Genomic DNA, 26,472 nt, shown 5'->3' with positions numbered 1-26,472 from the left:
TGTTTTGTAGCCAAACTACCACATTTTCTTCATTACAAGATCTGGCCACTATATGAAGAGTCACAGGTATATTCTCATTATCTTCCTGTCACTAACATGCTATCACCTATGCACTGCAAATTGCAGTTTTATTTATTTCATGAGATGAAAGCAACATTGAATGTTCATCAAATTTTAGTGACTCCAAACTTCTATTATAATGTACTTACTAATTCCTTTCACTGAGCTTCCCCCTTGGAATGTGTGTGTAATATGTAACTTCTAGGGTGTCAGTAATGAATAAAGGACAGCCTTCTGAGTCAATCATGAGACTTTTATGATATAGAATAGCAGCATCATGTCAGTACATGCCTGCGATCATACACTTTGCATGTAGCAAAATATAGCAATTGTATAGGGAACATGCCACGTCTTGAATTCTATTTGTGTGTTATGCAGGGCTGAGACAAATTATGCTGTTTCATTTTAATCTGAATTGCAGAATGTTCTGGATGCTTTTGTTAATATTCACCATATCTGAAATGATTAATGGATGTAGTACCAAAGGTAAGATAACCTAGATTTCTTTTCATGTATCTAAACTGCATGTTAAGTATGTCAGATTTTGTTTACATTGCTTGTTAAACTATTCACTTACTTCTGTTCTTTTCTCATCTTTTGGTGAATATGATTTTTTATTGAGAAAATCCAAGTTTTATGTTTTGCAAAGAAATCCTTTGGCTTAAAATTTTGGACTTTAGAAATATGGGAATGTATGTGGGACTGGATTCCACTCTCACCCATCAAATCGTAGCCACAGCATCTCCAGTAATTGTTTCTTTTCTGACCCTGCACAACTATACCTAAAAACCCTCAAGGGCTTCTTTTCAGTCCCCTTATCTTCTTGATCTACATGTTGCCCCCCTTGGCAATATCACCTGAAGACATGGGCTCAGCTTCCACACGTATGCTGATGCAACTTAGTTCTACCTCTCCACCAGCTTTCTTGGCCTATCCATTCTCTATGTTCTCAGAATTCTTGTCCAACATTTACTCTATAATGAGCCACAATTTCCTTCAGTTAAACATTAGTAGGAACAAAGCATTTCAGTTTTCACCACAAATTCTGTACCCTTAGCATAGATTTCAACCTCTTCAATAACCACCATCTTCAGTTGGATAAAATTAATCATAATCTCAGCATTATACTTTTCCCTGAACTGAACTTATGACCTCCTTTGTTTCATTCATGTCTTTGCCTCATTGATGTCTTTCCCACCTCCAGATCTAAGCCAATGTTTTCTTTCCCCTTGCCACACTTTCTAAAGTCCAGCTCAACCAAAACTTTACTACCTTTATCAGATTCTGCACAAAAGTCCTTCATCCCTAGATTGCTAATCTACATTTTCTCCTGGTCTATCAAAGCCTGAAATTTAAAATTCTCAACTTTGTGTTTAAGCCTATTCATGGCCACAACTTTCCCTATCTTACTATCTTTCTCATGCCCTGCAAAAAACTGAGAATATTTTTTCTAACCCTGGCTTCCTATGCCTCCCCCATTACCCTCACCCCACCATTATCAGCCATGCCTTCAACCATCTAGGCCCTAAGCTCCAGAATTTCCTCTCTAAATCTGTTTCTCTGTCTCCTGTTTTGAGACCACACTTCTTTGACCAAGATTTTAGGAACCCTTCTAATATCTCCTTCTTCATCTCAGCCTTTGTCTCATTATGCCTGAATGGAGAGCTTTGAAAGTTTTTCTGCATTAAAGGTGCTCTATGAATTTATGTAATCTGCTAAATTTCTATCTCTTAAAATAACATTTTGTCATCGTATAAAGTGCTGTTGTATTCTGACAAAATTTAAACAATTTATGTTGTATTTGTAGGAAATCAGATTGACAGATGTCCTCGAGGTGACTGTAAGACATTTGCCCTTGAAGGGGAGCATGCCCGTTTAAGTTGTGGACTGTGTAATGCATCTACTCCTCTTGCCATGAGTGACCTTGAAACACATGGATTTACAATTACTTGGTTTAAGGTCATTCACGAAAATGGCCTTGTGGAACCTTTAGGCAAAACAGGCAGAATTGTTGTTGAAGGACTCACACTAGGATTTTGGCCTGCAATTGTCAATGACAATGGAGGATATTTTTGTTCTCTCTTGTAAGTAAAAATAAAGATAATTATCCATAGTGGTGGGCTGGAGGTGTTGGGTGGGGTCAGACTTCTGAATTGGGTGCCAAATGGGTGTACTACTGGCATTATACTGAAAACCAGCAGAACTAAACACACCCCCTACAAAGCCTGACAAGTAAAGACCTGGCAATTAATTACCTGGCCTTTTAACTTAAACTATAGGACCATGCAACAAACCTTCACTTGTAGGAGAAATATAAAAGCCTGAAGGGGAATGGCAGCTGTTGAAAATATATTTCTAGGGAGTTAAAGAGCATATCACTATGGAAAATGTTGACTTATTACATTTTATGTCCTTTTGTACATAATAAAAGTTTTCGATTCTTAAAATGAATAAGGTGGCATATGGATTTTCAAAGGTCCATGAGACCATCACTTATCCTATAGATTCTTAAATGGTCCCCTGCTGCTTCAGTTTGGAAATATACACAAGCCCTTTGGATTTAGCACCTACCTCTTTCACAGGAACATGCTTCCAAATCTCTTCTGGTTCAAAGCCATTCTTGTCTCTTACCTGTAGGAATGTGAAACCCTTGTATCTCACCAGTGCAATGAAGCTGGTCTTTTCCTTTACTCTGTCCATTCAAAGTGGTACTTTTCTCTCTGCTCTTCCAGTGTCCAGGGCGACCATGTGCGCAGGAAGTGTCTCCAGCTGCAGCTACTTGAAATCCACATTTCAGAGCTGGAGCTGTGTCTGGAGTCACTGTGGAGCATCTGCAAGGATAAGATCTTTGTGGATAGCATGGACAGTGAGGTGGTCACACTGCAGGTAAAGAGTGCACAGGCAGAAAGAGAATGGGTGACCTTCAGACAGAGTAAAAACAAAAGGCAGGTAGTGCAGGATCCCCTGAGTCCATCTCTTTCTCCAACAGATTTTCCACTTCGTATACTGCTGGGGGAGATGATTTTTCAGGGGAATGCAGCAAGAGCCAAGTCCACGGCACCACGAGTGGCTCAGCTGCACAGAGGGGGGAACAAAAGAGTGGGAGAGCGATAGTGATAGGAGATTCTATAATAAGGGGAACAGATAGAGGTTTCTGTGGCTGCAGACGTTCCACCAGGATGGGATGTTGCCTCCCTGGTGCCAGGGTCAAGGATGTCACTGAGTGGCTGCAGGACATTCTGAAGGGGGAGGGTGAACAGTCAGAGGTTGTAGTCCATATGGGTACAACCAACATGGGTAAAAACAGGGATGATGTCCTGAAAGCAGAATATAGGGAGCTAAGAAAAAAATTAAAAGGCAGACCCTCAAAGGTAGTAATCTCAGAATTACTCCCAGTGCCACATGCTAGCAAGATTAGGACTAGGAGAATAGACCAGATGAATGCGTGGCTGGAGAGATGCTGCAGCAGGGAAGGATTCAGATACCTGAGGCATTGGGACCAATTCTAGGGAAGATGGGACCTGTACAAGCTGGGCGGGGTGCACCCCAGCAGGGCTGAGACCAATATCGTCGCGAAGTATTTGCTAATACTGTGGGGGAGAGTTTAAACTAGATTGGCAGGGGGATGGGAACCTGAGCAGGGAGACACAGGAGAAGGAAGCAAAGATAGGAATGAAAGACAGAAAAGTAGAATGTGAAAGTGGAAGGCAGAGGAAACAAGGGTGAGCAGCAAAAGGGCCATAGTACAAAAAAGTTTAAAAATGTTAAAAAGACAAGTCTAAAGGCACTGTATCTGAATGCATCGAGCATTCGCAATAAGGTAGACAAATTAACAGCACAAATAGATGTAAACGGGTATGATATGATTATGATTACGGAGACATGGCTGCAGGGTGACCAAGGCTGGGAACTAAATATCCAAGTGTACTCAATATTTAGGATGGGCAGGAAAAAAGGAAGAGGAGGTGGGGTGGCATTATTAGTTAAGGATGAAATCAGTGCAATAGTGAGAGAGGATATTGGCTCAGAAAATCTAGATGTAGAATCAGTCTGGGTGGAGCTAAGAAGTGACAAGGGTGGAAAACATTAGTGGGAGTTTTCTATAGGCTTCCAAACGTTAGCGATAAGGTATGGGATGGCATTAAACAGGAAATTAGAGATGTGTGTAACAAGGGTGCTATAGTAATCATGGGTAACATCTCGGCTGGACAAACCAAAGTAACAATAATACTGTGGTGGATAAATTCCTGACATGTGTATGAGATTTTTTTTACACAATATGTCAATGAACCGACTAGGGAACAGGCTATCCTAGATTTGGTATTGTGCAATGGGAATGAGTTAATTAATAATCTTGTTGTGTGAGGTCATTTAGGGAACAAGGATAATAACATGATAGAATTCTTCATTAGGATGGAAAGTGAAGTAGTCTGATCTGAAACTAGGGTCCTAAATCTTAACAAAAGAAACTACAAAGGTATGAGGCATGAGTAGGCTAAGATAGATTGGGGTACTTCATTAAAAGGCATGACAGTGGATAGACAATGGCTAATATTTAAGGAACAAATGTATACATTCCTCTCTGGTGCAAAAGCACAACAGGAAAAGCAACCCAACCATGGCTAACAAAATAAATTAAGGATAGTATTAGGTCCAAAGAGGAGTCATATAAAGTCTCTAGAAAAAATAGCAAGCCTGAGGATTGAGAGCAGTTTAGAATTTAACAAAGGAGGACCAAAAGATTGATTAAGAGAGGAAAAATAGAGTATGAGAGTAAACTTGTAAGGAGCATAAAAGCAGACTGTAAATCTTCTATAAGTACATTAAAAAAAGTGATTAGTGAAGACAAATGTAGGTCTCTTCCAGTCCAAAATGGGAGCATTTATAATAGAGAACAAGGAAATGACAGAGCAATTAAACAACTACTTTAGTTCTGTCTTCATGGAGGAAGACATCAATAACTTCCCAGAAATACTAGGGAACCAAGGGTCTAGTGAGAAGGAGGGATTGAAGGAAATGAATATTACTAAAACAATAGTGCTGGAGAAATTAATGGGACTGAAAGCCGATAAATCCCCAGGGCCCGATAATCTATATCCCAGGGTACTAAAAGAGGTGGCCATGGAAATAGTGGGTGCATTGATTGTCATCTTCCAAAATTCTGTAGATTCTGGAACAGTTCTGGCAGATTGGAGGGAAGCAGATGTAACCCCACTATTTAAAAAAGGAGGGAAGGAGAAAATAGCGAATTACAGGCTGGTTAACCTAGTAGGGCAAATGCTGGAGTCTATTATAAAGGATGTGACAACAGGACACTTAGAAAATATCAGCAAGATTAGACAAAGTCAACATGGATTTATGAGAGGGTAATCATGTTTGTCAAACCTACTGGAGTTCTTTGAAGACATCACCAGCAGAATAGATAAGGGAGAACCAGTGGATGTGGTGTATTTGGATTTTCAAGTCCTACATAAGAGGTTAGTGTGCAAAATTAAAGCACATGGGATTAAGGCTGATATATTGGCATGGATTGAGAATTGGTCAGCAGACAGGAGACAGAGAGTAGAATAAATGGGTCTTTTTCGGAGTGGTAGGTGGTGACTAGTGGAGTACCGCAAGGATCAGTCCTTAGGCCCCAGCTATTCACAATATATATCAATGGTTTGGATGAGGGAACCAAATGTAATATTTCCAAGTTTGGACACAACACATGGAAGGAATTTGAGTGATGAGGAGGGTGTTAATAGGTTTCAATGTGATTTAGACAGGTTGAGTGAGTAGGCAAATCCATGGCAGATGCAGTATAATGTGGATAAGTGTGAAATTATCCACTTTGGTAGGAAAAACAGGATAGCAAAGTATTATTTAAATGGCAATAGATTGGGAAATGTTGATGTACAAATGTTGGGTATCCTTACACACTAATTGCTGAAAGCAGGCTTGCAGATGCAGTAAGCAGCTAAGAAGGTAAATGGTATGCTGGCCTTCATTACAAGAGGACTTGAGTACAGGAGCAAAGATGTCTCACTGCAGCTGTACAGGGCCTTGGTGAGACCTCACCTGGAGTATTGTGTGTAGATTTGGTCTCCTTACTCAAGAAAGGATATACGTACTATAGAGGGAGTGCAGTGAAGGTTCAGCAGACTGATTCCTGAGATGGCAGAATTGTCATATGAGGAGAGATTGGGCCGTCTAGGCCTGTATTCACTGCAGTTTAGAAGAATGAGAGGGGATCTCATTGAAATGTATAAAATTCTGACAGGGGTGGAGAGACTGGATGCTGGGGTGATGTTTCCTCTGGCTGGGGTGTCTAGAACAAGGGGTCACAGTATCAGGATATGGGGTAGGTCATTTAGGACTGAGTTGAGGAGAAACTTCTTCACTCAGAGGGTGGTGAACTTATGGAATTCTCTACCACAGAGGGATGTGGAGGCCAAGTCACTGAATATATTTAAGAAGTAAATAGATAGATTTCTGGACTCAGGAGTCACGGGATTTGGGGAGAGTGCGGGAGTACAGCATTCAAATAGATATCAGCCATGGTCATATTGAATGGCAGAGCAGACTCGAAGGACCAAATGACCTTCTCCTGCTCCTATTTTCTATGTTTTGAGATCCATGTGTGCAGTCTTTGCCTTCTCTCAATTCATGCTGACATGCTCCCTCCTCAATCCCCTTCATCTGAAGCTGGCACTTGCTTTCTTGCCATCCTAAAACACAGCTTTTAGTTTTTCTTTTTTGCCCTCCATAGCACCATTCCTTTTCTCTTCCCTGCTATTGGTATTCAGTTCCCTTCTGTAGCCATTTATCTGCCTATCCCTTTATTGTCATTTGCTTCCCACTTACACTGTTAACCACTCTCCCTTTCAATGCTATACGCTCCCCATCACTGCCACCCCTTTTCACTCCCCACTGCCATTTTCACCACTTTTTTCTACCGTTATCGATTTTCCGCTCTCCTTATACTGACATTCATGCTTCTGGTACATCTGGGAGCAGATTTTGAGAGATTGCATGTGCCAGCCTGAGTTTTCATCGATTAAAATTAATGGAGAGAAGACCACGGGTTGAGGATGCTGGATGACCTGGTGTTTAATCCTAGCAAAAACAGGGAACACAAAGCACAAAATTTATACTTCATACTTTCAACTGCAATTTAGCTCAGTTGACAATTTACATAACCAGTGTTCTTGTACTTTGCCAACCAGCACATTCTAATCAGGCTTTCTGAAGCCAAGTTGCTTTAATAAAACACTCTCTGACTATTGCTGTTTCTTGAGATTTACTTTGATTCTTTACCATTAACAGAAAATTTCATTAGATTAATAACCATTAGATTAATAACATAATCATATTGTTATGAAACTTGAAGGCTATAACTGTTATTGTGTTAGGAATTGAGCATTAACCATTTTATATTAATGAGTTTATGTCAAGTGCATTCAACTTTGTATTCAAACTGAGTTAATTAAAAACCTCAGATAGTAAATCTGATTCATGTGAAACATTATTAATTTTATCCTACTTAAGGATAAAATTATTGATCTGTGATCAAACATTACTAGTGTGAAGTTATTATAATTGTTTGATTTGGGCAACACAGGCAAGGCCACAGCAATTACCTATCCTTAGTTCCCTGGGGAAGGTGGCTTTTCTTGAATTGCTGCAGCCATTTTGGTGCTAGATAGATTGATACATGGTTTGGACCCAGTGGCAATAAAAGAACAAAAATATTTGTCCAAGTCAGGTTGGTGTGAAAATTGGAGGTAATGACATACTCCTGATCATCTTGATGGCAATGATCATCTGGTTAGGAAGTGCTTTTGATGAAAGTTGATGAATTGCTCAAGCAAATCCTGTAGATAGTATATGCTACCGCAGTGTGCTCATGTAGAGGGGGTAGATATTGAGTCTAGTGATATAGGTGCCAAAAAAATGTATTGTTTTGACCTGAATCATGTCATGCTTTTTGAATGTTTTGTGGCTGCAATCTTTCAAGCAAGTGGTGAGCATTCCATCACAATTCTGATTTGAGCCTCATAGACGGTGAAGCAGCTTCAAAGATTAACAATCAGTTGCAGAGTATTCAGCATCTACTCTGCTGTATCCATCATGTTGGTCCAAATCATTTTTTGATCAATGGCATGAGATTACCCCCTTTGCTTTGTCTCACCAAACTATGCAACATTAAATGAAATTGAATTTAGCATATTTTGATTGCTGATCTTGTGACAGTGCTGCAGGAAATTGCTTTGCATTGAGATTGAGGTACAGTTTAAGCAGTGCACTAAATGTGTGTTGTATTAACAAAGCACTATGGTATCATTAGAGTTCATGTGCCTTTTGCTTCATTATAATGAATAATCATGAATCCTCTGCAAAAATCTATTGTAAAGAACAATCCTAATCTGGAACTGGCAGCTAAATCAGTTCTGATTATTTATTTTTCCAGGTTTTTGTACAGCAAAATTTGTTCTAACTTACTTTCTGCTTAATAGCAATGGAACTCACAATATTACAGGTCCAGACGAGAATTTGGATGTTACACCAATCAATGAAGGATGTTACAGTGAAGAAATAACATATGATCGTAATGGAGTAATTGGATCATCTATTGAGTTGTATTGTCCATGCATGGAAAAGTACAAGAATAATATAGAAGATTTGAAATGGTATAAGGTAATTACATTCTGCTTAGTCAATTAGCTCACCAAGCTTGGAACTCACACCTTCACTTTGAATAGCACTTTAAAGAGGAAGTGAAACATCAGGAGTGTAATGAAGCACCACTTTACAGCAGCAGGCAAAGTTTTTACACTGGCTAAAGCAACAAGGGCATTAAATGTGAAAGCTTTTAACACTGTAAATAAGCAACTGCAAAAAATCCCAATCCAAACCTGCTGCCAGTTTTCACTGACTGCAGCTGAGGATCCCATTAATGGACACTCAAAATGGTTACCTTCCAACTCCTAACTGCCAAGTTTGGTATGGGAATGGGAACCAACGGCAATCCAATTAGTAGAACTGAAAATGGTGCTGTGGTTGTCATTTGACCGTAATAACCAGATTTTCATGAGGCAGTAGTTTGGGTCAAGATCCCACATGGTAGACTGTTTAAAAAATAAAAGCCCATAGTATCCAAGGGCATGTAGCAAGCTAGATACAAAATTGGCTCAGTGGCAGGTAACAAAGGGTAATTGTTGATGCATGCTTTTGTAACTGGAAGGCTGTTTCCAGTGGGGTTCTGCAGGGCTCAGTACTAGGTCACCTTTCTGTGGTATATATTAATGATTTGGATGCAAATGTAAGGAAATGATCAAGAAGTTTGCACGTGACACAAAAATTGTCCACGCAGTCGATAGCGAGGCGGATTGCTGTAGACTACAGGCAGATATCAATGCAGAAAAGTGGCAAATGGAATTCAACCCAGAGAAATGTGAGGTGATGTATTTGGGGAGGTCAAACAAGGCATTGAATTGCACAATAAATGAGATGATACTGAGAAGTATAGAGGAAGGAATAGACCTTGCAGTGAATGTTGACAGATGCCTGAAGGTGGCAGGACAGGTTGATCATGTGGTGAAGGAGGCATATATCCTTTCATTTATTAGCCGTGGCATAGAATATAAGAGCAGGGAGGTTATGCTGGAACTATATAAAACTTTACTTAGGACACAACTTGAGTACTATGTGTTGTCTGGTAACCTCATTACAGAAAGGATGCAATTGCATTAGAGAGGGTACAGAGGAGATTTACAAGGATGTTGCCAGCACTGGAAAGTTACAGCTATGAGGAAAGATTGGATAGGCTGGCATTGTTCTCCTTGGTAGAGAGGAAGTTGAGGGGAGATTTGATTGACATGCACAAAATTGTGAGGTGTCTGAATAGAGTGGATGGGAAGAGGCTATTTACTTTAGGAGAGAGATCAGTGACTAGGGAGCATAGATTTAAAATGATTTAAAAAAAGATTAGAGGGAAGATGAAGATTTTTTTTTTCACCCGGGGGTCCTAGAGGTCTGGAACTCACTGCCTGAAAGGGTAGAAGAGGCAGAAGCCCTCAATTCATTTAAAAGATGTGTGGATATGCACCTCAAGCGTTGTTACCTGCAGAGTTTGTGGATCAAATGCTGGAAAGTGGGATTAGGCTGGTGGCTCATTTGTGGCCGGTGCAGATGCGATGGGCCAAGTGGCCTCTTTCTGTGCCATAAACATTTTATGATTCTATGAACCTACAAATTATAAATGGAGGAACTTGGCACTAAGTCAATGCTTCTATTTCCCTAACTATTTTGACCTGTCTGCTGCCCTGTTTTAAATAGAAATAGTGCAGTAGGGACACACAAGTCACTTCAGTGATTCTGCCACTGAAGTTAAGTGGTGACAAAAACAGGTGACAATTAAACTGATTCCCCTATAACTGAGCTAGTGAGGTGGTGTTAGACAGTCTGGTGATTCTGCAATGGAGTTTTGGACAAGGTGGAATATACAAAGGAAAACTAATGTTCATTTGGGGCATTGAAGGAGCTAAACTGTTAAAGGCTCTATTTGAGAAATTAATGACCAGTGATATGTCATTTTATTTTATTTAATCTCAATAAAATTGCACAAATCAATTGCTTACTTCATAATTATTTGAAACACGTTAAAATGTTAAAATATATCCCAGAAGCCATTTATATTTACCCAGCAGTGTGGTTTCAGAAAACTGAAATGTTAATGAGTCCACCATAATAGCCTCTGATATACCTTAAATTCAAAAAATATTTACATAGAATAGGAGTAATTTCCTATTGCTAAATATTTTCATCATGACCGATATTTTCCTTTAAGGCAGGTGAAATGCAATTAAAAACTGGATGCATAAACCTCAATAAGAATTAGTTTGTTTTTAATGACCATATTCCAACTTTTGACTACGCTTGTTTAAATATTAGCAACAATTGGTTGATTACATCTTACAGGATTGTCAGGAGAATATTCACACAGGATCATCACTTGTGATTAACATTCAAGGAAAAGAAAATGCTGGATATTACACTTGTAAACTTACATTTGAACATTTTGGAGTACAGTATGATGTTACAAGGACATTATCGTTGATGCTAAAAGGTAGTACTTTTTACTAAAATCTTGGTGATGGGGAGAGGAAATTTTGGTAAACTGGATGCCTCTGATACAGGAGTACAGTATCATCCTGCGCCGGTTTGAAAGCATTGCTAGACTACTTATGAAATATCTATCTACTATTAAATGGCAGGTCAACAAGCATTTTTTGTCACAAGAACTACCACATACTTTTTTAGTGGGTATCTTCGAGAAGATACTCTGTAAAATAGCAAACTTTGATTCAGGTCTTAAGATCAAATCTAGCTTTGACTTTTTAGAAAATGCTATTGCAACAATATCCTAAAATATGTGTAGAGCTCAGAAATGAGGAGGTATATCTACCTATTTTCATGTCCTTCTTGTTCTTGCAATATAGTTTATCCTGCATCCCACTGGTGTTGACTGAACTGTGGGAATGACTGCAGGAACTGTAGCACAGATGAATAATCCAGACCCTTGGATCAGTGATCTGGAGACAAGAAGTCAAATCCCACCACAGAAGCTGGAGAATTTAAATTCAGTTAATTAAATAAATCTGCAATAAAATCGAGCCTCAGTAATGGTGACCATGAATCTACCCCGGGCTGTTGTAAAACCCCATCCAGTTCACTTATGTCCTATAGGGAAGGGAGTTTGCTGTTCGTACATGGTCTGGCCTACATGTGGCTTCAGACCCACAACAATTTGGTTGACTCTTAACTGTTACTGAAATGACCTAGCAAGCCATTCAGTTGTACCAAACCACTTCAGAAAAAGCAGAATCAGAATAAAAATGGACAGACCACCTAGCATTGATCTGGATCCCTTAACAGCACTGTGGGTGTACCTACATCACATGGTCTGTGGTGGTTCAAGAAGGCAACTCACCACCACCTTCTCAAAGGCAATTAGCGAAGGACAATAAGTGCTGGCCCAGCCAACAATGCCCACATCCTGTGAACAAATAAAAAATAATTTAAAAACTCCTTTAAGCCAATGATGTACTTTTAAAGTATAGTCCCTGTCCCAATGCAAGACACATCATAAAAATATATGAAAGCTTTACATTTAAGTTGGATACCATAGGACTTAGCAAGTTTACATAGAATGGCTTGTTGGGAGTAATTTTGAAAACCTGAGCTTCAGGTATGGTGCTCAAGCCTAACAAAGCTCCACACCGGGCACAGAGCTTCACATGGCGGATTCTGGAAATGATGCATTTCACAGAATCAATATACCTAGAAATCAATGTTGGCTATATTGGCAATATATTTGTATAACATTCCTGTCTTCCTTATATTTTTATAGAATATGTTTTTAATACATTAATTCCTCTACTAAATTATTTTTCCCAACTATTTACTTCACACCTCTTTCTCAAAACCCACCTCTTTGATCATGCTTTCGCTTATCACTCCTAATCCTTGTAGCACAGGTTTTTTTTCACCTTGGTAAAGCTCTTGGAGATAGTTAGAAGTTCTATATAAATACAGGTCATTGTGTAGTTACATTAAGTAATTAAATTGCAGAACTTACTTTCATTTACTTTTTAAACAATTTCTTTTAAGAACTTCCTGTTGAACCAAAGTTAATTTACCCATATCAAGAACGTATTGAAGTTGTTCTAGGTGAGTACAGTTTATATTGTATTCTATTTGTACATGATTTTTTTTTACCAGTGTGGATTATCAGAATGGTTTATAATGAATACAACCAGAAGAAGTGACATGCAGTGAGCTTGAAAAGAACACGTCACAGGTTCTTGATTCCAGCATCATAGCACAGGATTCTTGGCTTTAAAACATATAAATTACAATCAGTTTCAAAATGATTTCTGAACTGGACATGGACAAATTAAACTTGGTTTGATCAAACATTTTTGACAAAGGTTTCTAGTGTGCTACATAAACATTACAATTTTCAGGCAGAAATGTACCATTGTCCTATCTCACCTAACAATCCAGTTTTCACAAAATACTTTGATGTATTCCATAATCTAATAACAGTGATTTGCTGATATGAATCTGCCCTTACCTTTTGTGAACTCCATCATATGTTTCTTAGTCCATCAATCTTGCTGGTAATCTGTAGCACATATTCACCCTTTTACTGATTTATCTTTCTTTATAACTTTCTTTTCTTGTCATAGAGGGTATTCGGAATAATTTCTTAGAGTAGTAAGTTCTAGAGCCAACCAAGGAGCAGCCTATTTTCGATCTGGTAATGTGCAATGGAACTGTATTAATTAATGACTTTATAGTAAAGGAGCCTCTAGCCAACAGTGAACATATAATAGAATTTCACATTTAGTTTGACGGTGAGAGCTGTGAGTCTGAGGCTAGTATCTTAAACCTAAATAAAGGCAATTACAAAGGTATGAAGACTAAAGCCAGGATTTTATGGCCTCTCCCACCCAGCAGTATATTCCCGTCCCGCCAAACTGAATGGAGCTTTATATGTTCACCACATCCGCTGGGGAGAGGCACACTGTGGCAGCGTCAAAAAATCTTGGCCTAAATTGGCTAAAGTGAATAGGAAAAATAGGTTAAAAGTTAGAACAGTAGAGGATCAGTGGCAGACATTTAAGGAGATATTTCATAACTCTCAGCAAAAATATATTCCGTTAAGAAAGAAAGACTCTGTGAGACAGATGCACCATCCATGGCTAACTGAGGAAGTTAAGGGTAGTATCAAATTGAAAGAAAAACGATACAATATGGTGAAGGTTAGTGGTAAATCAGAAGATTGGACAGATTTTAGAAATTAGCAAAGAATGTCTAAAGAATTAATAAGGAAGGAGACATTAGAGTATGAGAGAAAGCCAACTAGAAATATATAAATACATAGGGCAGGATTTTCCGCTTGGTGCATGGGAGCGTGCCCGACACACTCAAGCGTGAAATAACGTGCGATGACATCAGCTGAGCATCCCGACTTTATCACACAATCGCGCGATATTTCTTTCAGTCGGCGGACACACACGAGAATCAGCACCGACAATTAAGAGGCCTATTAAGGCCATTAATCAATTAATTAAGCTGTACTTTTCTCTACCGTCCAAAGTTATGGTTGGAGGGTAGGCAAATTGGCCAGGCGGCCTTTGGAGTTTTGAGGACACCTCTTCCATGGGCGGGATGAGGTTTCTGTAATTAAATTTTAAAAAAATGTTTGGGCAGAATTTTTCAAATCTACATGTCAAGGTGAGTGAGTCTGCTATGTGAACATTTTTTCTGGAATTTTTAAAACTTTATTCATTAGTTTAAAATTCTTCAGCTCCCTGAGGCAGCCTTCAGGGTGCTTTCATTGCGCACTCCCCCACGCCTGCGCTGACTTCAGTGCTTGCCCTCCTTCCACCCCCACCCCGGCAATGCTGAGCCTTTCAGCGCACCTTTTATGCTGGTTGGCCATTGATTGGCCAGACAACATGAAATCATGGTTGGGGACCGATTGCGGGTGGCGGGCCATTTCCCAGCCACTCCCAGGCCCGCCCACCCGAAGACCTGAAAATCCTGCCCATAGTAAGGAAAAGAATGTCTAAAGGTGAGCATTTGTCCCTCAGAGGGTGAGACTGGGGAAATAATAATGGGAAACAAGAAAATAGCAGAAGCATTGAACAGGTATTTTGTGTCTATCTTCACTGTAGAAGTCACGTAAACATCCCAGGAATAGTAGAAAATCAAGAGGTAGAAGGGAGGGATGAACTTAAAATAGTCACAATCGCTAAGGAAACGATACTGGGAAAACTATTGGAACTAAAGTCTGACAAGTCCAATGAACGTGATGGCCAAGGGCCTTAAAAGAAGTGCAGAGATAGTTGATGTATTGATCGTGACCTTCCAAATTCCATAGGTTCTTGAAAGGTCCTAGGAGATTGGAAAATCGCAAATGTGACATCTCTATTCAAGAGAGGAGGGAGACAGAAAGCAGGGGTAGAATTATCCCCCCCGTGCAGGGGCAGGCGCAGGCGGGCGTGGACCTGATTGGTGCCCCCAATCAGGCCCACACCCCCATTTTATGTGGGAGGGCTAAATAAGGCCTGCCCAGTGTGATGTGCACGTGGAAGCACTGTGCGCTCCCTGTGCAGGCGGGAGGGTTCCCTGAGTCGGAGTGTGCTCTTTCACGCATGCGTGAGAAAGAATGCAGAAATCTCTCTGAAGCATAGAGGTGCCTCTGGGAGATTACTTTCACTTTTGAAATATTGATTAAAGCTAAACAAAAATTTTAAGGACATGTCCCCTCATGTGAAACTGTCACATGAGCTGGCACATGTCCATTAATTTTATTAAAAACTTTTAAAACACTTCAAAAATGTTCGTGAAACCTCATCCCGCCTGTGGATGAGGTTCCATGAAAAATGCAAAGACCGCCTGGGCTCTTCACCTTCCCACTAACTTTAAGGTGGGATGGGCAGCTCACGCGTGCGGTGACGTCGGGACGCCTGCCTGACATCACTGTGCATCATTTTACGCCTTGACGAGTGGGCCCTGCCCCCGCTTGCCAAGCTGAAGATTCTGCCCTAGGAAACTGTAAGCCAGTTATCCTAATGTCTGTCATAGGGAAAATGGTAGAATCCATTATTATGAGGTAAAAGCAAGAAATTTAGAAAATCATAATACAACCATGCAGAGCCAATATGGTTTTTTGAAAAGGAAATCATGATTCACGAATTTCTCAGAGTTCTTAGAGCAAGTAACAAATGAGGTGGATAAAGGGGAACCTGTTTATGTTGTACGCGTAGATTTCCAAAAGGCATTCGACAAGTTGTCACATCACAGGTTACTACACAAAATTAGAGCTCATGGTGTAGGTGATAATATATTAGCTTGGATAGAGGATTGGTTAGCAAGGTTGGCAAGCTATACATAATGGAGTGCCACAGGGATCAATGCTGGTCAACTACTTATGATCTATGCTAATGACTTGGATGAAGGGACCAAATGTATGGTAAATAAATTTGATGATGGCACAAAGATAAGTAGGAAAGTAACTTGTTAAGAGGACAAAAATACCTGGGGCAGGATTTTCCTGCCCCGTCCTCTACCGGGATTGTCCAGTCCTGCCAAAAGTCAGTTCTGGCTGGGCTGCTGAATCTCCTGTGGCGGGTACCACCATGAGGGGGCTGGAAAACCCTAACCTTGACTTTTTTTGTGCAGACAGAGAATCTCTCCATCTTTGCAAAAGTGGTGGTGGAGGCCCGGATCTAGAAGCTCCATCCTATTTTCATGGGAGGGGAATGTTGGGGAGGTGGGGGAAGGATGTTCTAATTTATGCATTGGTGATTCATGAAATCAGCTGCGCAAGTTAAAGTCCATCTGTCTCAGTCAGGAGTAATTTTGGCTAGTGGGATGCCTGAAACATGAAAGTGTGCACTTTAGACCAAGAAGGAGAAGATCTAAAACTGCCAGAGTTCTTTGGAGGGGAAGGGTACCTTTTGGGGCTGATAAGTGCTCTTTAGGGTTGTTAAAAGTAAAGAAGAATGTGTGTAAAGGTGCACAAACTCGTTGGAGCTGACAAGATAGGAGTCAAGAGAATTGCCCAAAGAACTGTTGAGGAAATTGTCAAGTTAGCTGTCAAGAGAATGTAAAAAAAACTTTCAGGATAGCTGTCAAGAGAACTGTCAAGAGAACTGTCAAGAGAACTGTCAAGAGAACTGTCAAGATAGCTGTTGAGTGAACTCTTAAGATGGCTGTTAAGTGAACTGTCAAGATGCCTATCAAGGGATCTCTCAAATAGCTGTCAAGCTGTCAAAGGACTTAAATTCCCTGACCTTTAAATTAAAAAAAAGTCTGCAGTGTTAAAAAAATCAGTGCTTGTGATTTCACTCTGTGTGTTGACATAAGCCTAAGAGCGACCATTAAAGGATTAGTGCTGCATGACTGCTTTTACAACATTTCATTATCACAATGAGGTGCCTGTCAGATCATAGTTTGATTGACAGCTCCAAGTGGTTATAAACTCTTTGGGACAATAAAAACAAATGTTTGTTGTTTAAAGGATTAAAGTATTTTAAATGTAGTGAATGGGTCTTTATCAATGAGTTTTTTAAAAAATAGTGAATTCATCGATAGACACAACTTCATTTAATCTCAACATGGGACCTGAGGTCTGCCCATAGTGGATACTGGATAAGTTAGCATGATGGGTGTAAGGGCAAAGGGTGGTGGCTGGAAGGGCATAAGTTGGCATAGAGGCTATAAAGTTCCATGGGGGTGTGAGGAGGGACACAGGTTGGCATGGGGGTATGAGGGGTCTTGGAGGGTGGGTGGGGAACATGAGGTGTTACAGGCTGGCATGGATAGGGCATAGGAAGTGTGTGAAGGGTGAGGGGGTGTGCAGGGTGAGGGCTGGGTGACTGTTTTTTGTTTTATTGTTTATTTTCACAGTCTTAACAAAGTGCAAGTGCACTGAGGCTGGCCCTTCGCCCAGCCTGTCTCTGCACCCAGCAGCCTCCAAATCTTTCTGGGGTTGGCTGCCACGACTCCGCAACTACCATTTTCAAGTGCACAGTCGGCTTCCCGACTGCCCCTGCTGGGTCCGCCTGCCAAGGGCAAAATTCTGCCCCTGGTTATGGTAGTTGCTTGTCCTTTTCACTCAGGTCCCAGATGCCTGTTGCCAACTCTCAGTCTCAGAGACTTGCAGGGCAAAATATTATTGAAATTAAGTGGGCAAGAATAAGTTTGAATCCTTGGAATTCTCCAACCCAGAGGGTTTTGGATCTTCAGTCACCAAATATAATCAAGACTGAGACTGAATAAGTTTTGGACACTAAGGAAATCAAGGTGTATAGTAATAGGGTGTGAAAGTGGAGTTGAATGTATCAGACATGATCTTACTAAAGACTCAAAGAGAATTATGACCTAATCTTATTCATTTTTCTTAAGTTCTTACATCTCTAATTCTAACCATTTGTAGGCCTACCAGAGCAATTTTTAGGCCTGTATAACCACAGTGGGTACTGCGCAGTAGAATAGATAAAAAGATAGATTGAGTTGTTACCTTATTCTGCATCCCCTCCAGTGCTAGACAGGAACAGAGTACTCCAAGGGCAGAATTTCTCGCTCAGCATGTGGGTGTGTGCCTGACATGCTCGAGTGTGAAATAGCCTGTGATGACATTGGGCAAGTGGCCTGACATCATCATGCACTCGCATACTATTTCGGTCAACAGAGAGTCAGCAGAGCGCCCGCCTACAAATAAGATTCCTATTAAGGCTATTAACATTGCAATTACTGGGGATTTTTTGTTGCCCGTCCAATGTTACGGTTGGTGGGTGTGCGAATCGGCCAGGCGACTTTTGCCTTTTTGAGCAGAATTTTTCGCTTGGCATGCGGGCGCACGCCCAACACACTCAAAATAACACGTGGTGACGTCAGGTGAGCGTCCCGACATCATTGCGCGCTTGCACAATTTTTCAGGCAGCAGGTGCACAGGCATGAGAGTCGTCCGTCAACAATTAAGAAGCCTATTAAGCACATTAACATTACAAGGCATTTTTCGTTGTCAGTCTAACGTTACATTTGGTGGGTGGGCAAATCGGTCTGGCAGCCTTTGCCTTTTTGAGGAAACCTCATCCAAGGGTAGGATGAGGTTTCCGAGATTAATTAAGAAAAAGATAAAAATATTTGTACAGAATTTTCGCATCCATTTGCTTAGGTGACTCATTCTGATGCATGTACATTTTTTTCAGCATTTCAAAATCTTTATTTTTGGCATTTAAATTCTTCAGCTCCCTGAGGCAGCTCTCTGCCTTCAGGGAGATTTCTGTGAGTGCACCCCCTCGCCCGCGCTGACTTCAGCGCTCACTCTGCCCCTGCCCCCACCCCAGCAGTGCTGAGCCTTTCAGCATGCCTTCCATGCTGACTGGACACTAATTGCATGAAATTGCGGTCGGGGGTCTGCTCCCTGGCCTCTCCTGGGCCTGCCAATCGCGCGCGTATGCCAAACTCAAAACCCTGCCCTAAGCGTGCTGCAAGTATACACCTGCAGGTTCACTGGCATCTTCTATGTTCAGCCATTTACATGGCTTGAGGGCGTTCCCAGGCAAGGCTAACTCATTGGCAAGACCCAGTGCTGTTAGAAAGGATAGGAGAATGTGGCTGAGCTGCTTTTGGGCCCAGAATGAAATAGTAAGTACCTATATTTCATGAATACTTCTGAAAATGCTTTCTGCCTGCCCAATCTCATTTTTAAACATCACTTCAATGCAACTTGTGTCAAGTGAGAGGATGTCTGGGTATTTTTTGTTCACAATATGAGAATAATGTTATAAATGATTGAACCAACAAGAGATTTTACTAAGAAATAGTACAGCACTTTATAAAGGGGCAATACTCTTACATCATGTTAAAATCAATTGCATTCTAACATGCAGCAAGTTGTTGAGAAAAAATATTAATTATTACGTACTTATTTTAATGTTTTAAAATACTTAATTTATTTAGCAAAAGCTTAAACAAAGACTGAAATCATAGATTGTTATATACAATTACAACAAGAATAGATGAAGGCTTAGCACAATTTCTTTAAATGTTGCGTTAATTTAGCTCTGAATTTGTATAATATTCCATGAATCTCTGACCAAACTTTTGCCAAGAAATTGGGGCAACCATTACAGAAATTCAGGGCAATGTGTTTAATGAATGTTCTCTGTTTATGTGTTAATGGCTACGTGAGCTAATGCAAAAGAAAGTTTTAATAAAACTAAAATTGGTCTAATGTTAAATCAAACAAAGAGATCACAAAGCTCATTCTTCCAGCTCCTCTTTCTACAGAAACTTCCAGTCCCTTGCCCTCACAGCATTTGCTTCCTTAACGGCTACAGACTTTTTCCCTCCATTTCGATCATTCGAGGTGTTAATCACCCTGTGTGAAAAAGTACTTCTTTGCATCAGCTCTGGAAGTTGCCTTTATAAGCATCTACCAATGCCCTTTGTAATGTACTCACAGTTTAACTTGAAATGTGTCTCAGAGTTAACCTTTTCCATTCCAATTGCTGTAGTATTTTATTTATCTAAATAAGGTCATTTCTCATACGTGCCATTCCAAGGCTAAAAACTATGGGCAGAATTTTCCCGTTGGCGATTTGGAGGCGGGGCCCGCTTGCCGAAGGGAAAATGACGCGGGATGATGTTGGGAAGGATCCCCAATGTCATCCCGGTCTATTTAAATATTGAGGAAGGCGGGCGGCAGCGAAATCAGCTGTCCGCCCGCTGATCTGTCAATGGCCAATTAAGCCATGACAGGATCATTAAGATAATTAAAGACCCTGCCTGTCCAACCTTAAGACTTGCAGGCAGGCCAGGAGCCCCAGCGGGCTTCTCGTAATTCGTGAAACCTCATCCACTGGCAGGATGAGGTTTCATGTCCATTTTTAAAAACTTTAATAAAGTTTATGTCCTTTTTATTAACATTTCCCATCTCGTGTGACATTGTATATAGTCAAGTATTTAGTATAATAGGCTTTATTAATAGGGGCGATGAGTACAAGAGTGAAGAGGTCATATTGAGCTTGTATAAGACACTAGTTAGGGCTCATCTGGAGTACTGTGTCCAGCCCTGGCTGCAATACTTGAGGAAAGATGTGAAGGCATTGGACAGAGCACTGAGGAGATTCCCAAGAATGATTCCAGGGATAAAGAACTGGAGCTTTAGGATAGATTGAAAAGCTTGGGCCTGCTTTCCTTGGAGAAAAGAAGGCTGAGAGGAGACTTGATAGAGGTATTCAAGATCTTGAGGGGTTTGGACAGGGTCGATAGTGAGAAACTGTTCTCACTCGAGAGCATCAAGAACTGGAGGGCACAGGTTGAAACTAATTGGTAAAAGGAGTAAAAGTGATGTGAGGAAAAGTTTTTTCACCCACAGGGTGGTTGGAGTCTGGAACAAACTTCCCGAGAGGGTGGTGGAGGAAGGTACAAATGAGGTATTCAAAAGGAAATTGGAGTGCTCTCTAAAAAGAGAGAATGTGTAAGGCTACAGGAATAAGGCAGGGGAGTGGGACTTGGTAGAATACTCTTTCAGAGAGCCAGTGCAGATTTGATGGGCCAAATGGCCTCCTTCTGCACAGTAAAGTTTCTGTGACTACAATTTTGGTAACCAGAACAGAAAGTAGTGGTACTGCCTAACCACAGCATTAACCAGCATCAGCAATGTTTGCTTTAGACTTAATCTCTATTGACTTGGCAACATCAGTGTGCAATCTATTTGATTTGCTAATTACTGTTCCATTGGCCAGTGGAGAGTCTACAATCATTCTCCGATCTCTTTCAACCTCTCTTCTAAGTAGCTGGATACCATTCATCAAGATCGATACATGTATTTTTATTCCCAGTTGTGCTTATCCGCACGCACTGAACATCATTTGCCATAGTTCTGACCAGTTATAAATATTGCCTAGTTTCTCTTGTGTTGCTTACACAGTTTCAGCAGTCTCGACTTTCCTTCCTCCCATCAAAATCTTCACTACATTTTTATTATCAGCTTTCATTGACCCTCTGTAATTTATCTGTAATTTATGTCGATTTGAAACAGTAAGGACTCCAGCACAGCATTTAGTACAGCTCCTCAGGCCAATATCACTTCCCTATTGAATATTTTATTTACAGAATTATTTTATGGTAATTCCTAAATAACCTGAAATCAATGTAAAATGCAGCAACCCAAGTATAAGAAAACTATTGTGATCTCTTCAAGTAACTTATTTGAATGCAAGATCTTCAGAAGTTGTGCTACTGCTAGTAATATCTACTGATATCTGATTATTTAAATATTTAGGCGAAAATAGAACAGTTAATTGCACAGCTGTTCTTGGCATTGAAAAGGAGCTGATGTCGCTAAATTGGAATCTTGGTAATTCCTCTGTGACTAGATGTAACCAAACTCAGTCTGTGTGTAAAGATTCTATGAGGTAGGTGATAAATGCTTTTTGTACTTATTATTTGCCTTTATAACAACATTCATTACTATATACTCCAAAATAACTCACTCTTGTATGAAGCATTTTGAGATGGTCCTGAGATATAAGGTGCTATAGATTTTCCTTACACAATTTTTGATGTTAATTTACATATTTGCAGTGAAACTGTTCTGTCTGAAATAGAGGCTAACCCAGGAACCAATAGAAGTGAGAGATTTACGTTGCCGCAAGGATCAGTGCTGGGGCCTCAGCTATTTACAATCTATTTTAACGAACCAAGAGTAATGTATCCAAGTTTGCTGATGATAAAGCAAAGTGGGAATGTAAGCTGTGAGGAGGACACAAAGAGGCTACAAAGAGATATAGACAGGTTAAAGAAATGGGCAACAAAGTGAAAGATGGTGTATAATGTGGGCAAGTGTGAGATTATTCATTTTGCTAGTTAGAATAGAAAAGTAGTATATTGCTTAAAAGTTGTGAAACGTTTAAATGTCGATGTTCAGAGGGACTTGGGTTTACTTGTACATGAAACACAAACAGTTAGCATGCAGGTACATCAAGCAATAAGGAAGGCAAATGACATGTTGCGCTTTTTGCAAAGCGATTGGAGTTTCAGATTAAGGAAGCATTGCTACAATTTTATAGGGCTTTGGTGAAACCACACCGAGAATACTCTGCACAGTTTTAGTCTCCATATCTAAGGAAGGATATACTTGCCTTCGAGGTGATACAGAAAGGCTCAGTAGATTGGTTCCTGGGATAAAAGGGTTGTCCTATGATGAGAGACTGACTAAAATGGGTTTATACTTCCTGGAATTTAGAATGAGAGGTGATTTCATTGAAACATACAAGGTTCAGAAGGAAGGGTCTTGACAGGGTAGACACTGAGAAGTTATTTCCCCTGGCTGTAGAATCTAGAACACAGGAGCACAGTCTCAGGATAAGGGGTTGATCATTTAGGACTGAGATGAGGAGAAATTTATTCACTCGGAGGGTTGTGAATCTATGGAGTGATCTATGCCAGAGGGTTGTGAATGCTCCATCATTGAATATATTTAAGGCTGAGATAGACAGATGTTTGGTCTCCCAAGGAACCAAAGGACATGGGAATGGGCAGGAACATGGAGTCAAGGCCGAAGATCAGCAACGATCATTTCAAGGGAGAATCTACCAATCTCTTGACATTCAATGGCATTACCATCACTTAACCTCCAACCATCAACATCCTGGGGTTTACCATTGACCATAAACTTAACTGGAACATTCATATAAATCCTGTGGCTTTAAGAGCAGGTCAGAGGCTGGGAGTTCTGTATTGAGTAACTCACTTCCTGACTCCCCAAGGTCTGCTGATTAGATGCAGTTCAGAGAAGGTTCACTCGAATGATACCTGGAATAGGTGGATTATTTTATGAAGATAGGTTGGATATGTTGGGCCTATATCCATTAAAGAGTTTAGAAGAATGAGAGCTGATCTTATTGAAACATTTAAGATCCTGAGAGGACTTGACAGGAGGATGCTGAAAGGATGTTTCCCCTTGTGGGAGACTAGAACTAGGGGTCTCCAATTTAAAACAGAGATGAGGAGAATTTTTTTTCTCAGACGGCCATGAGTCTTTGGAACTCTGTTCCCCAGAAAGCAATGGAGGCAAGGTAATTGAATATTTTTAAGGTAGAGGTAGATAGATTCTTGACTAACAAGGGAGTCAAAGGTTATCGGGCATAGGTGGGAATGTGGAGTTGAGGGCACAATTACATTAGCCATGATCTTATTGAATGGCAGAGCAGGCTCAAAGAGCAGAATGGCTTGCTTCTGCTCCTAATTCATATGTTTGTATTATGTTTGTCCACCATCTACAAGGCTCAAGTTAGGACTGTGATGGAATATGCTTCACTTTCCTGGATGAGTGCAGCTCCAACAACACTCAAGAAATTCGACACCATCCAGGATAAAGCAGCCTGCTTGATTGGCACCCAATCCACCATCTTAAATATTCACTCTCTCTACTACTAATGCACCATGAAAGCAGCGTGTACCATATTCAAAATGCACTGCAGTAACTCACCGAGATTTCTTCGACAGCACCCTCCAAACCTGTGCCCTCTACCACCTAGAAGCACAAGGGCAGCAGGTGCATGAGCACACCACCAGCTACAAGTCCCCCCGCCTCCAAAGCCACACACCATCCTGTCTTGGAACTATATCACCATTCCTTCACTGTTGCTAGGTCAAAATCCTGGAACTGCTTTCCTAACTGCACTGTGGGTGGATCTACGCCACATGGACTGCAGCGGTTCAAGAAAGTGGCTCCCCACCACTTTTCAAGGGTAATTATGGACAGGCAACAAATGTTGGCCTAGCCAGTAGTGCCCATATCCCATGAAAGAATGAAAAAAAATTGAATGGTGGAGTAGGTTCATGGCACCAGGACTGCTCCAGTTCCTATTTCTTATGTTCTTGTGTGATGTGCTTGCATTGAATAGAACTAATGGAAATAATTGAAGAATAGCTTTTTAACTTTGGATATTTGTTTCTACAAATTTCATTGCTTGGGTTCAGAACACTTAAATCTGTGGACTGATTTACATTCCCTCTCCCATTCCTAGGCAAAAATCGAGTGAAGTACACCCAAAAGTATTCCAGATGACCTGATCTCACATCTATTGCAGAGATCAGGTTATTACCCTGGGCAGTACATTCCCTGATGCAAGCCTCGAGAAGGAGGGAGAAAACTCAGATCCTCCAATGTGAGCAGAGCTGCATAGATGCCAAAGACTCACTGCTGTGAAACCATTGTTGGTTTCTCTGCCAAGCAGAGATGCAGGAACATGAGATGGGAAATGTCTTGATGTCAGTCCTACCTCATTTCCATATTGTTACCAAAGTAGTATCTGGAACCCATGGGAGTTGGAAGAAAAATCCTGTTCCATTCCGCTTCACGGGAAAGCTTTTAAAATTACAAATGAACAAATATTTACTTTCCTTTGGTGATTGCAGGGTCTCCTGAAGAATTGTACTTGGGCCAGACCTGACATCTGCTCCATTCATCATACAATAATTTTACAGAGGGGTTTTTCAACAGGTGCTTGCCCCTAATTAACATTGACATTTCTCCTTTCTCCACAGATGTTTCCTGGTGTGCTGAGTGGTTCCAGCATTTTTTGTTAATTTGCTCCTCGAATTAGGTCTCTATCACCCTATAGCATTGAAACGATTCTATCTAAAGTCACAAGTGACATTCTCTGTGGCTGTGACCACGGTGCATTTTTCCTCCTTGTCTTATCAAAGCCTTTGATGCATGTAATGTGCAGATTTCAGGGAGTTCGGAAGGAAATTAAAAAGCAGGACCTCAAAAGCAGTAATTTCAGGATTACTCCTAGTGCCATGTGCTAGTGAGCATAGGAATAGGAGGGTTGATTGATTAAATAGGTGGCTGGAGAACTGGTGTAGGCGGGGAGGGTTGGGGGGGTGGGGGGGGGTGGGGGGGTGCAGGGCATCACTTTTCTGAGGCATTGGGACCAGCTCTGGAGCAGGTGGGGACCTGTACAAACTGGATGGATTACATCTTAACAGGACTGGGACTGATATACTTGCAGGGAGATTTGCTAATGCTGTTGGAGTGGGTTTAAACTAGCTTGTCAGGGGGGTGGGAACCTGAGGGGTGGCCCAAATTGGAAGGAAGTAAAGTTGGTAACAGGAAGTAGTAGTGAGACTAGAAGGCAGGAGAAACAAAGCAGAGCATTGAGTATGCTTCGAACGCGGAATGATGTCAAAAAGACAAAGTTAAGGGCACTCTACCTGAATGCGTGCAGCATTCACAATAAGGTAGATGATCTAAAGGCACAAATAGAGGTAAATGGGTATGATATAATTGCCATTATGGAAACATGGCTGCATGGTGACCAAGACTGGGAACTGAATATTCAAGGATATTCAATATTTAAAGAGGATAGACAAGAAGCGAAAGGAGGTGGAGTTGCGCTAACAATAAGGGATGGGATCAATGCATTAGTAAGGGAGGTTCTCAGATCGGAAGAACAATGTGTAGAATCTGTTTGAGTGGAGCTAAGAAACAACAAAGGGCAGCAGATATGGGTTGGAGTTGTTTATAGGCCACCAAATAGTAATGGTAACATAGGGCATGGTATTAATCAGGAGATGAGAGAAGCATGTAGCGTGGACAATACAGTTAACATGGGTGACTTCAATCTGCATATAGGCTGGGTAAACCAAGTGAGCACTAATGCTGTGGAAGACGAGTTTCTGGAGTGTGTTAGGGATGGTTTTCTAGAGCAGTATGTTGAGGAGCTGAACCAGAGGGCAGTCTATTTTAGATCCAGTATTATGTAATGAAAAATAATCTTGTTGTAAAAGAACCTTTAGGGATGAGGGACTACAATATGATAGAATTTT

General features: G+C 40.7%; 1 protein-coding gene across 1 annotated transcript in view; it reads left to right on the top strand.

The window, feature by feature from the left end:
* LOC121284360 (interleukin-18 receptor 1-like) overlaps nt 1-26,472 on the top strand; it is a 65,289-nt gene that overhangs the window by 13,023 nt on the left and 25,794 nt on the right. Inside the window, exons 2-8 of the mRNA XM_041199780.1 lie at nt 11-66; nt 482-546; nt 1,868-2,144; nt 8,559-8,739; nt 11,023-11,170; nt 12,715-12,774; nt 21,917-22,049. Of these exons, the coding sequence (XP_041055714.1) occupies nt 53-66; nt 482-546; nt 1,868-2,144; nt 8,559-8,739; nt 11,023-11,170; nt 12,715-12,774; nt 21,917-22,049 (878 nt within the window). The 5' untranslated portion in view covers nt 11-52. The remainder of the gene's footprint in view (nt 1-10; nt 67-481; nt 547-1,867; nt 2,145-8,558; nt 8,740-11,022; nt 11,171-12,714; nt 12,775-21,916; nt 22,050-26,472) is intronic.

This window comes from Carcharodon carcharias, chromosome 11, assembly GCF_017639515.1.
Source record: "Carcharodon carcharias isolate sCarCar2 chromosome 11, sCarCar2.pri, whole genome shotgun sequence".
NCBI lineage: Eukaryota > Metazoa > Chordata > Chondrichthyes > Lamniformes > Lamnidae > Carcharodon > Carcharodon carcharias.
The sequence above is the reverse complement of the archived record's forward strand: the minus strand, read 5'-3'. Positions and strand labels throughout refer to the sequence as shown.